This window comes from Ambystoma mexicanum, chromosome 7q, assembly GCF_040938575.1.
Source record: "Ambystoma mexicanum isolate Mex_15411 chromosome 7q, UKY_AmexF1_1, whole genome shotgun sequence".
In the NCBI taxonomy this organism is placed as follows: Eukaryota; Metazoa; Chordata; class Amphibia; order Caudata; family Ambystomatidae; genus Ambystoma; species Ambystoma mexicanum.
In genome coordinates this window covers 20211929-20225051 of record NC_090941.1, presented here as the reverse complement: position 1 = coordinate 20225051, position 13123 = coordinate 20211929, and the positions used below count along the sequence as shown (strand labels likewise).

Here is a 13123-nt window from a genome sequence, read left to right as displayed (position 1 = left end):
AACGAACAAGCACGGATTGCATACTGATGAGTGCGTAGAATGGATGAACACGTAGAGCTGCCAAATGCGTAGAGCATGGGGCAGACAGGAGTGCATGCGTAGGGCAGACAAGAGTGCTTGGTGAGGCAGACAGGTATACATGCATGGGACAGACAAGAGTGCACGCGTGGGGCAGACAAGAGTGGATAGGAGGGCAAGGAACGGGCTGGAGCGCATAGAATTGCGTGACGTATAAAGTATGGTTTGGAACGCAGAGAACGCTTAAAGAGCATATAACCCACAATGACTGGAGTGCGCATGCGAACTGGAGCGCACTCGAACGCACGCTGCAAGCCGGAATTCATGAATACATGACCGTAATATATGGAGCAGACTGGGATGCATGGAGTGGATAGGAGTGCATGGAACGGACTGGAGCACACGACGTTTATAGTATGATTTAGAATGCAGAGAATGTCTGAAAGGGCATATAACCCATCTTATCCCACCACCACGCTTACTCTCTCCTTACATCACCACTCAACTAGAATACAGTGATACTATGACACCATTCAGTATAACTGTTCTCATACTAACACTCGCCGCTCACTCCACATCAATCTAAGTAATCACTGCTGGTAACACACCCCCCAGCCAGGCGTTCTCCTCAGGCCTAACGCAGCCACATCCGATCTGGATAAATCCTGCCAGAACGAACACATACTTCTGACCTCTCAACCAGCACTCCTACTGCTAGAAAGCAGCTATTACACAGATACCGCACGAGCTGCACACATACCCGGTGCTCACACACACCCTTTTTGACTCTCTCTACTGATATGAACTTCGGTTCCCAAGGGCGTTCAACCTACCAGCACCTTCAGACCATACCAATGGTATATAAGGCGCTATATAAATGCAAAATAACAATAACTTTGATATCTGCTGGAACCTGTTGGTCTCTGAAGGAGGCAGTTACAAACTGCAAATAGTTTTGCGTTTTCGAGTTTAAGTTTGGGGGGTAGGAGATTTAGAGGGCAAGAAGTGGGGTTAATGGAAGACAACAGAGGTGGTCTCTTACAAAGATATAGAGGAAAAACAAAACCTGATTGGGATGCTGTAGCTTCCATCTGCTCGTTAATGACTCCCTGTGTGATATGAGATCTCAAAGTTGCTAGTATTTTGTCCCTAGCATTTGAGATTTTACCATCAAAGGCTTGCGCTATGTGGGTACAGTCTTGATCCGTGACAACGTCTTTTTTCAAGCAAGGGGGAATAATGAACCTACTGTTTGGGGTTCTGTGGCTAATATGGTTCATGTGATTTATACACATTTGGTGGCGTGACCACGACTCTACCCCCTGCGACGTTGGCATTTAGCTATTGGGACCACTCTTTCCTGGTAGAATCTACTAAAATAGGCAGATCCAAAACTGCTGTGATTACCTAGGGCATTTAGCTATTGGGACCACTCTTTCCTGGTAGAATCTACTAAAATAGGCAGATCCAAAACTGCTGTGATTACCTAGGCATCTCAATAAGGATGCAAGGTAGACAAGTATATGCACCAGAAAACTTGAATCTGGGCAGTTTCTAAGTTGTTGATAGATGTATATATGTGTTAATTCACATGCACATTTAAAATATCTATATGCTTTGTTTATGTCTTATGCTATGTTTTTTGCTTTTTTTCCCTTTGAAACATTCATGTTTAAGCTTTATGCTGTGTTTTTCACCTCTCTTCAAACCACACTAACTCAAGGAGTATAATATGTTTAATGTTGTTTTGTTTAAAACACCATTATATGTTTTGGTTTGTAATTTTGAATATTGTTCATATATGTAAGTGTTTATAGGAAAACTTTATTTTTGTTTCAATACAATTAATATTCACAGCCCCTTATGTGTATGTGGGTTTTCTTCCTGGACAATTTTTTGGGCTACTAACTTTGGGATACATTCCATTAGTAGAATTGGCAAAGGTTCCCCGATATAATAAATAAGTTTTGCTTCATTTAATGGCAAAATCGGGTTGAGCCTTCCCTAGTAGCAGTACTAACCCTTTTTTGTACTACTTGATCCGTGATTAAGACAGGGTGTTCTGAGGTTTTAGGTTTTTCCAGCGACTTTAGTATGCTAAAGAGTTGTCTCATGGAGTTGGAGGATTGTTCGATCTGTGAGTTAGACGTTTTTCTTGTTTTCTTACAACTAAGACTCTATATGCTTTGTCCCGCACCTTCCATTCCTGTCTTGTGGTATCAGAGGGGTGTTTGATCCAGGTGAGTTCTAGCGCCCTTTTTTCTTTTTGCATCTTGTCTAATTCCATTAAAGGAATGGTTCGGTCAGAAATATTATTGGCCAAAAAGATGGCCAATAATAAAACAAATATCTAAAATATATATATTTTTTTAAGTCCCTATGGAAAGTTTTGAGCAAATGAAGCTCAAATTTTAAAAATTGCAAGAACTAGTGGGCATCCATTTTGTGATTGCAGGCAGCCTCCTCGGCTCTGCTTTTGCGGCACTAAACAAGCAGCAAAAGCCCCCTACTGGGAGCTTTTGCTTACTGCAGCCTGAGCAGAGCTGAGGAGGCTGCCTTCACTTTCATTTTACGTTTTCTGTGCCCCCCAAGCCCAGGGAAGCACAGATTTGTAAAATGAAAGCAAAAAGCCAAGGCGCACCAATTAAAAATATAACGTTGTTGTATTTGTGATTGCCGTGGTTGGAAAACCATGGCAATCACAAATACAACAACGTTGTTATTCTGACAGCGGCAGCTTTCGCGTGGAGTCTCCTGGGCTCCCCCAACCCTGAGGGAGTCCAGGAGACTCCCAGCGAGAGCTGCCGCATTCAGAATAACAACGTTTTTGGATTTGTAAATCCTGCAGCATTTACAAATCCAAAAACATTGTATTTCTCACTGCGGCAGCTTTCGCTTGGAGTCTCCTAGACTCCCTCAGGGTTGGGGGAGCCTAGGAGACTCCACGCAAAAGCTGCCGCAGTGAGAAGCACTGTGGCATTTCTAAACACCCGCGTTGTGTTTCTGCCTACAGCAGCTTTCACTTTGGGGCTCTCAGGCTCCCCCCGGGGAGCCCAAGAACCCCAAAGTGAAAGCTACTGTTGCCAGAAAATCCGCAGCATTTCAAAACACCCACGTTGTGTTTCTGCCTGCAGCGGCTTTCACTTTGGAGCTCTCGGGCTCCCCACGGGCAGCACCGGAGACCCAAAGTGATAGCCACGGCAGGCAGAAACACAATGCGGTTGTGTTTCAAAAACGCTGCAGTGTTTCTTTCTAAGTTTCGCGAGCTCCTCCTGCGCGGAGGAGCGCGAGAAACGGAGAAAGAAAAACTGCAGCGTTTTTTAAACACAACAACGTTGTATTTATGTTTGCGGTAGCTTCAGCTCGGAGCCCAGAGGGCTTATAAATACAACATTTTAAAAGCTGCAGTTTTATTTCCAAGTTTTCCGGGCTCCTAAAGCCCAGAAAACTCAGAAAAAAAACTGCAGCTAGTGCTTATTTTTTTTTTTTTTTAAATAACACTTACCGAGATGCAGCTGCAGCTTTCCTGCCTGTAGCCTCTGGTCCCCGTCCTCCGAGTCTGGCACCAATGAAGCAAAAGCCACCCAGTGGTAGCTTTTGTTTACTACAGCTGGCTGGCTTTTGCTTCATTAGTTACGCAAATGCAAGCACAGGCGGCATCCATTTCACAAAATGGATGCCCCTTAGTGCTTGCAATTTTAAAGTTTGAGCTTCATTTGCTCGAAACTTTCCATAGGGACTTAAAAAAATCTATATTTCAGATGTTTGTTTTATTATTGCCCATCATTTTGGTCAATAATATTTCTGACCGAACCATTCCTTTAAGAACCAACTTTGGTGTCTAGGGTTCTCTCTGTTTTTGTTTGTATCGGGGCTATTTTATCAAGTGTTTCTGTGAATGTTTTGTTGAAATTATTAAGCATGTGGTCCACATAATCAGTCTCTTTGGAGTTTGCCATGACAGTTTCAATCCATACTAAATATATGGGGTACTCACTTTTTTTCAATTGCGGCCCTCTATCAATTTTCATTGCATTTGTAGGCGTTTGATAGGATTTGGGAGTTGCATAGAAAAACTATAATGGCCACTCCAATTGCATGGAAAACATGCAATGTTGTACACACGATGGAGAAATACCCAGTTTTGTACTTAAGTTACCCTTTGCGATCTGCACTATAAAATGTATAGGGTTGGGGTGAGACCATAGAGATATAGGGCCCATTGGTCTCTCGGAGCCATGTCTCAGTCTCACATAGAATGTCAGTTTTACTATGCTGGATGTAATCGTGAATGTCTTGTGCATGTTTTACCAATGAGCGTGTAATAATTAGAGCAATTTTGAGTGTGTTCGAAATTGCCTCTCCCTGGCTATGAAGGGCAGTGTTGTCACACAGAGCTTTTTTATCTAGCAAAGAAGACGCTCCGTTATCCAGGATATCTTTGTTTGGTGCTGGTGTAGTTCTCCCAGCTTTTTCAACCTGTACTGAAGAGTCCCTTTTAATCTTGTTGTGTATTGGTGTTAGCTCCACATAGGCATGATTGGAGGTGGTGGTCCACTTAAGTCTCCCTTCTTAAGTGAATTATCATAATGCCTGTCTGATATTGTCCTTTTTAGGCGGTCAATGAGCAGCAAGCGGTTTATGCGAAGCGTTATCATAGACAATGAATCCTGCTTAATGTAACCCATTTTGTTATGCTTACCTCTGTGATCCGTGGTAGCCAGGAGTCTTAAAAGCAGAAAAGGCCTTCCAGCCGAGTCACAGTTATAAACCAATATAAACCGTCTTAATGGGGCATGTTAAATAAAAATCAAAAACAAAGAATACACTGAGGTATTGTGTAAAATTTAAATTATTGACAAAGCATTTTGCCTCGAAATATGGAATTCACTCCACTTAAAGATGGCGGACGGCATAAACTCAAAATGTCGTTGTTACGCCCCACGTGGTCGAAGGAACATGGCTCGTATACCTCAGCACTCGCGTCCCTGTAACTAGGAAACGAGAGTGCGAGGCGAAATCAGCATTTCACAGCCCCAGCGTTCTACGCGAGAAAGAAGAAATGAGTGCTGGTAAGCTTACAAATGTAGGAGCAAGACTCTGAACTAAGGAACAATATTACGAGGACAGAGTAAAGAATATGCTTTTATTTGTAAAATGGAGGGCATTTTAGAAACATGTGCCAACTCATTCCTAGTAATTGGCGTTTCACGAGGAACGCCACTTTTTTACAATATGCTGAGCAAAAGCAAAGCTAAAAATGAAAAGACAGAAATGTGAATAGGCAACTGCACTCTTGTATGAAAACTGAATGGAGAACATAGCGACTCACAGAATACTGGCCTAATAAGGCTGTTTTCATAAGCAGAAAGGTACAAGCAAATAGACACTCGTACTATGTTCTTAGAGGATAATGCATAGAAAAAGATTTCACTTTTTTTCGAACTAATTAAGAACATATACTGATTCTGGGCATTGCTCCCATAGGAACTGAAGAAAAGAGAAAGCAAAGAAAAAAACGAATGATAGAACATTATACTGCTAAAAAAAATCAGTAAATAGGATAGAGCAATAGGCTAGATATTAGATATGGTGAATATAAAAAATATAAATAAAAACCCAAACATGGTGTATTTTAGCGCAAACAGAGGATATCTGCCCCCCGTGCTGTTCTCATTACAGGGACAGACAGGCCTGATGAATATAAGGGCCCCCGGGAAAATAACCAGAATTATAATGGTGGGTAAACATTAAGAAATAACCAATAGCCCTGTATGAGAACCCATCAGGGGACAAATATAGTGATATATCCAATACGATTTATGTCTCCCACTACAAGTTCAACACAGAAGAAAAGAAACGACTTCTGGCTCAAAAACAGAAGAAGACTAATTAACCTTCTGTCTTTTAGATAAAAACAACTTTGGGTTGTTTTGGTCCTGAAGAAAGCAGTTAGACAATTGTTTAACCCACTGAAACCGGTAGACCATAAGTGTTGAACCCTCAGGACATTCAGATCAGTGAATAGCAGGGATAGAAAGTCTTTTTAGGATTATGCTTTGATGAGACACATCAAAGAGGGGGAAATAAATGAAAACACACTCCACTCCCCCAGTGTACGGTTTTTTATTAAACCAGTAGTAGAGGGGAAAGCAGTGAACCAGATTAGGACTGGCTCCTTATCTAGCCTCTTTCATATATAGGTGGCATATCAGCGCCAGCTAGGTTTAGAAGACCATTTGGGACATGGATAGATAGACTTTCCGATAGGGGGATTTAGTGAGTTGCAGGCTGCTTATCAAATAGAAGTTACAAATAGAACCTCAATAAACTTCCATGATGGATTATTACTTTTTAGTTCATACTTAGTTATGGAACATTTACTGCATACAACTATTAGGACAATACTTTGGCATATGCTACCTCATACTCTGTATACTTCAAATCCCAGAAAGAAGTCTGAATGATGATACATGATCTAAAATAAATATCACAACACTCCCCACCTAGTGAACAGTGCAGTGCAAGCACTATTCATCGTTATACTTTGGCAACCAGGAGTCGCCTAAGAAAGTGCTCCTAGAAAAGAATCGGATAACACAAGCATGAATTTAATATAATCACTTTGAAAAGAGCACCAGTTTGGCACTTAACCTGATATTAAGAACAACCCTAAGGATATAGCATGTACAAAAACAATGCACACGAGGGACTCCTGACAGAACATGTCATTGTTATATGGAGTACGCTACTTATAAAGCAAAAGTACATAGGGTCACTCAAGGGGAAGATCTACAGTCATCTGCCCATCATTTTAAAGAGTGCAGGACATTTTTCACTTTTTGAATGACAAAATAGTACTTTAGGTAAGACCTTCCATTAAAGGGCAAGGCACTGCACCTTGCATAGGAGTGCTAGGCAGACCACTACAAATATAAAGTGAGCCAACCAGGAGAAGGAAGTCCCAGTTAGTGCTAAAAGAAATAATGTGTGGGTCACTTACGTTTGAAGGTAAACAAGAACAAAATAATATATCAAACGAGGGTGTGTAACACTAGGTCCAGTCGCATGACATCCTAGCCCTCTGGCTTGAATATGGCAAAATTGTTACAGTAACTGGTGCCCTGTAAGCACCTCTAAACAAACCCTCGACTCCTTTGAAATAACAGAACACATGAGAGTCTCGCCCTTATTAGCTATCCATACAAACCTGAAATCTAAACGCCTCCAGTCCTCTGTACATCGGTCAAGTCCTGTCAAACCACTGACCAATAGGGCAAAATACCCCAGGCACTATGCTAAGGTTATACCTGAAGCATACGCTAAATGGAAAGACCATATTGACAGCCAGTGAGCCATACAAATGAACATTTAAAAACATCTCTTTGCATTCTGGGGCTCCGTCCCTTCATACCTAAGAGGAGGGAGCACTGTAGTTACATAAAAACAATCTAGTTCTGGGACATTTATAGTGGAACCCCTTACCGGCATAGCCGCTTCTTTAGCTTCCTCTCAACAACCTTAAGGAAAAATCTTGACATCTCATTGGTCCCAACATTGGTCAGTCTTTGTAAGCCTTCTCAGGCTGCATAATACTACAGCAAGTAACCCTGTTCTATACGTGCAGGGAAAATACTTACCCAAAGCTATCACCCACCAAATTAAAAGTCACCAAAGTGTCTGAAAAAGGAACCAAACTACGTCAACAGCAGCAGCCCTAGACGGACAATACAAAAACACAAATTCTGTTGATAGCTCTAATGAAGATTACCCAGGAGTCTTGATTCTATTAAAGAGACCGAGGCGAGCATTAAGCTTCAACTTTTATCTTAGCTCTTCAGCAGTTTTAACAATTGAAACTTTGAAAACATTTTATTTTTTAATTTTTATTTTAGAAACTACAAACCCTAACAATCTCTCTTAATCCAGTAGTTCTTGTGATGGACATCCTGTCCTTAGCACCCTCACATCAATTCCTGCCTAGGTCCCTGTTAGGCAGAATTACATGCAGTACCCTTTGGGAACACTACATACAATTAAGACTACAGGTGTAAGCACAATCTCACCTTTGGTACAAGCCTATACTACACAGTTATGTGATAGCAGTGGCTGAGCAGCCAGATTTATCTCAAGAGGGATGTGAGCAGTACAAGATGTTAAACAAAGGACTTGCAATCACAGTAGTTCAAACAGACACTATTCAAGGTTTCTTGGTAAAAGAATATACATTTATTTACACAGTCAGTTAGAAAACATTTCACTAGTAAGAAGCAGCTCAATATCACACTATAATACACTACAGTACACAACCAATACGTTTCTGAACAAGTTAGGCTCCCCTGAAGTGGGAGCAAAATGGCACTTCAGTAACTTTCAAAAGGGGTAGAAAGACAAAGGTTAAAATAATTAAAGCACAATTACTTCATAGGCAGGGCAAATAGTTTCAGTTCACTACAACAGGCAATTCAATTAAATAGGCCTGGGCCAAAGTCAATGGTTCAGTGTCTTGGATAGGGTAGCACAGTTCTGGTAGTAAACGGTTAAGTCTTTGCCAATGGTCTTAGAAGTAGTTTGCCAGAAAAAGAGTTATATGTCGGATTAGGAGCGAACAAGACGCCAAAGTTGGGAAAGTTTCACAAACTTTCACCGCGGCAGAAAGGATTTCCTGACCGCATGTGCACAGTACCTTAAGTATGAAGAAAAGCTGTAGCTGGGGCAGTTGTTCCTGGCAGTTCCTACAGATCTCGCTGTTCCTGAGCTTCAGTTGTGGGACAAGAAAGAGGACGTCGGGAGATTCCTGCACTGCCCAGGGAAGAGGCCACAAGATTGGCAAAACATCGGTTTTAAGGTGTGAGTGCCTTAAAGTCCACAAATTGGTATCCTTCTCACTGGCTATCTGGTTTTCAACAGCACTCTGATGAAAATTTGACCAGTATGGATATGGAGTCCAGGTGGCTTACGAGTTGGTTGTTCCCACCAGCTCAAGGGAAGAAGTCTTCCTTGAAAGGGCTTCTCTGTCAATGGAGTTTCAGGCAATTCGGACTGCAGCAGGGCTTCACCGGGCAAACCAACGGTCCAGTTGCAGCAGTCTTATTCCTTCAGCTCGTCTTCGGTTCTTTCGTTCCAGTGGTCGACTCTGCTTTCGAACTCCCAGAGACCTGCTTTTAAACGGTTTTCTCCCATTCATTCCAGCCTAGCTGTCACTCACCCAGCTGGGACAGTCAGCCAGCCAATCATCCCAGAGTGCATTCGGGTCTCCTAGGAGACTAAGCACAGAGAGTTTTGGGCAACTCCCTCACAGCCTGTCCACCCCAGACACTCAGGCGCCAGAGGAGGGCTTCAGCACTGAAGCCCGCCAAAGGGCATCGAACAAAGGGACCAAACCTGGTTTGGCGCGCAGACTTAAACACAAGAAGAATCTTTCCTAAAAGAAACTGCAAAAAAAGATGACTAAGTCTGTTTTCACATAGGGGTCTTGGGTGCCATATTGCAAAACATGGCTGACCCGATTTTTAGCTACCGGTGTTTGCGGTCTGGAAAAATGATGGTAGTTTGTTCTAAAACCATTGCCACCAGCCATTTCAAGAGGAAAAGGTAACATTTGACTACTGTTACATGAGTGTTTAGACCCAGGGGATGCTAGGCAACCCCTCCAGCACTCTAAAGGAAGATTGTGTCTGCTGGGTCTATGAATTTAAAAAGTCTAGCAAAGTCAATTTAACTTTACATGCTCTGGGAGACAGTAGTCAGTCCCAGAGAAGGTATTTAAACCTTGAGAAGTCTGAAAGACATCCCTGTGCCACTGCACTGAAGGTGCTCTGTGACACACCAGAAAAAGATGAATAGGGGACTCTTTGAAACGGCACACGCTGACAAACAGGGATTTAACCCATGACTATCCAATCTAAGTATTCAACTTATAAATTGTAAACCGAACTGACTAGGCCTGATTTGAAAAAGACGCAGACGTCGAAACACGTGTAATCTTAAAGGGCAATCTTTCGAATCAATGCACAATTAAAAGCTCAAAGCCTACAACTTGGAGAATAAGAGGCAGTGTTTATCTTTCTTTTTCTCCTCCATGACAAGGGTGCATGATACTCGCTAAAGTAACACAGTTTTTTGCATTTTGAATTCAAACGGAGTAAGGGAGCCAGGAATCTCCGTTGTTACTCAGTTATGCGACCGTGATTTTTAAGTCAACCATCATCAAGGAGAGGGCGCTGAGGTCCACTGGGGTAGGCACCCAACAAAATAGGCTCCTCACTTACAAGAGAATAAGAAAAAGATGCCTATGGAGTGGTTTAAAACCCCATATTCAAAGAACACAAAAGTAAAACACACATCAAAATACATGAGAGTGGGAAAAAAGGCTTACACTCTTTCCAGGTAGAAATTAAAATCCTAGAAATCCAGCAAAGTTGCTGGGGGTCTCAAACGGTAAGGGAAATTAGCACATTCTAGAGAATTCTCCCTAACAGTCCCTTCCTCTTCTTTGGATGCTCTGGACCATTCCATGCAAACCAACTCTCCTGTAGGCGAACTTGAGACACACGACAACCTGAGTTAACTCCTTGCACTCAGTCATAACTGAAAACCTGAAAAACTGAAAACCTGGGCTATGCCACATGAAGCTCCGACGACCCTCCAGTAAGTCCGGCAGGCTCTCTTCAGCTGTTCTGCTGCTCATCTGTTGTGGAAAACACAAGGACAATGTCAGCGTAGGAGTATGCACTCAAAGAAAGTCATGCAACAAACACTATATTGCTCACAGTGCATACTTCAAGGTGGAATAATGCTCACCTCTGTGTCTTTAATAGAATCAAGACCCCCTAAGCTGTAAGCCTGGGTAATCCTCATTCAATGACAAGACCAGAGGTGAGCTTTATGCTTGTTCAAAGCTCAGCATCACTGTCGCCGCCACTGGCTTGAAGTAAAACACCTTGAGTGTTGTCGTTCATCCAATCTGCCGCCCACAGAATGTCCACTAGCGCTACCCCTGTGATGAATGCTTTAGACGCCATTGCCCCTTTCAGTGCGCACCATATCTGGACAAATAGATACTCACTTGCTCCATAATTCCATGCACCCATCTAGCTAACGTGGCTGATGCTACCACTTTATAAAGCTTCCTATGCACTTTGAGCAGCCCTGTCATTCTTGGGGGCCTAGTATCGGTCGTCCTGATGTCATACCCTCTAATGTAGAATGTGACGCATAACTGAGGTTGCCCTGGCAAGTAAGGGTATGAAATTGAAGTCGAGATCATCTTGGTGCTCTTAGCTATGGTAAAGGTAACTCCATCCGGACCATGTATCACCCCATCTATCTCCAATGCCTTAAAGTCCGATACTCTCCTGCATGAAACTAGGCATAGCAGCATCGCTAGCTTTTCTGATAGTTGCGCAACCGACATATATTTATTCTCTTGCCAATTCATCAAAAATTGTATAACTACTTGGACGTACCAACGGTACAAGTACTTTGGAAGCAAAGGAGCTCTAAACGTGACCCCTTTCATGAGTCTGACTACTACAGCTGGGTGGTCGCCTACTGGGGCGCAGTCTATTTCTGCATGCCCCGCGGATATCGCTGACCTATAGAAGACAAGCACCCTGAAGGCTTTCCCTCCCTCCAAGGGACGAGCTAGAACATTGAGGATCATCACAATAGCACTTGCTCCAGTTATAGCTGCGGGTGAAGGGTGCCCACGAATCCTTGATAAGCTGGGCAGCTTTATTTTATCGTTTGCTTGTTTGGTGTTTATACAGGGCAAGGGAGCGAGCAGCAGTGGGAAATACATTAAAGTACATAAAAAATACAATATATAAGAGCAGTGGGGGGGGGGGGCAGGACAAACCTACTATTCAGAATGTGCAAGTGCAGCAAGGAAGAAGGTAGGGGGGGTCAGTGCTGTGGTGTCTGAGCTCATGAGAGAGCCACAGATGAAGTGCTAGGAATGTTGAGTGCTACACGGTCTGTACCCGCGAAGGATGTAAGTGAAAGCCACCAGGCGGAGGGTGTAAGTGCAAATAGACAGGAGCTGGGCCGATTGGGTGCGGGAGGTCAGGGCCATGAGGATGCATAAGGGCAAAGGACACCAATCACAGCAACTGTGGGATTAGCACGGAAGAGAAGAAGGGAAAGAGGAGGTAAAGACGAGAGTCTTAAGGAGAAATTCAAGCAGATCCTGCTAAAGGTGCAGAGGGAGGGGGAGGCTGTTCCATAGGAGGGAGACAGCTGGGGAAAGCAAACAACCACCTGCCCTCTGTTTAGCAAAACGCTTCAGACAAGGAGCTGGAGCCAGAGGAGCATAGTGGTCTAGAGGGGGGAGCATTTAGTAATATAAAGTTGAAGATAATGTGGTCGCCGGGCCCAGAACGCCTTGTGGATGATGCAGAGGGATTTGAATATAATCCGTGCAGCAGCCAGTGAAGACTTTTTAGTGCAAGAGAGATGCCGTCCCTGGGCTTGAGGCCAAGGATAAGTCCTGCTGCCCTATTCTGTATTAGCAAGAGGGGGGGTTCGCAGAGTGGAAGATGGTAGATTCAGAAGGAGGCTATTGCAATAGTCAAGCCTAGAGAGAACCAGAGCTTGGGTCACATTGAGCTTCTGGGGGAAAGTGAGAAAAGGGAGAATTCCTTTGATAAGGAAGAGCTGAAAGTGGGACTTCTTAGCAATGTCCTGAGTGTGAGGGAGAAAGGAGAGAGAGAGGAGTCGAAGAGGACGCCAAAGTTTCTGGCTTCAGAAGAGGGCACAGGAGAAGAGCCCAAAGAGGAAGGCCAGAGTGAAGGGAAAAAGGAAGGAGCAGGGGTCCCGATGGGAAGGATCTCAGTTTGACAGGCGTTGAGGCAGAGATCATTGGTGGTGCACCAGGACTGGAAGGCAGATAGGCAGTCAGGGATGATGGAGGGTGCAAGAGGGTCAGCAGGGAGTTTGAAAAAGAGCTGTGCGTCGTCTATGTAACACTATAGCTCATGCACTTCCAACACCCTGCAAGCCAGTAGCGGTAGGCTGCACTTGAATCTCAGAGGGTGATTCATCCCAGTTGAGCCCATGAGCAGGTCTCGTTCTTGGGGAAGTTCCATCAGATTGGAAACCAGGC

The 13123-nt window shown here is 43.5% G+C and overlaps 1 protein-coding gene across 4 annotated transcripts in view; it reads right to left on the bottom strand.

Annotated features, from left to right (window-relative positions):
* Window positions 1-13123, bottom strand: part of NIT2 (nitrilase family member 2) — a 717582-nt gene that overhangs the window by 630087 nt on the left and 74372 nt on the right. For 2 of the 4 annotated variants that reach the window (XM_069639169.1, XM_069639170.1), the window contains exon 2: window positions 10633-10708. The exons of the other annotated variants lie outside the window; for them this stretch is intronic. In XM_069639169.1, the coding sequence (XP_069495270.1) occupies window positions 10633-10708 (76 nt within the window). The remainder of the gene's footprint in view (window positions 1-10632; window positions 10709-13123) is intronic. 4 annotated transcript variants of the gene reach the window in all.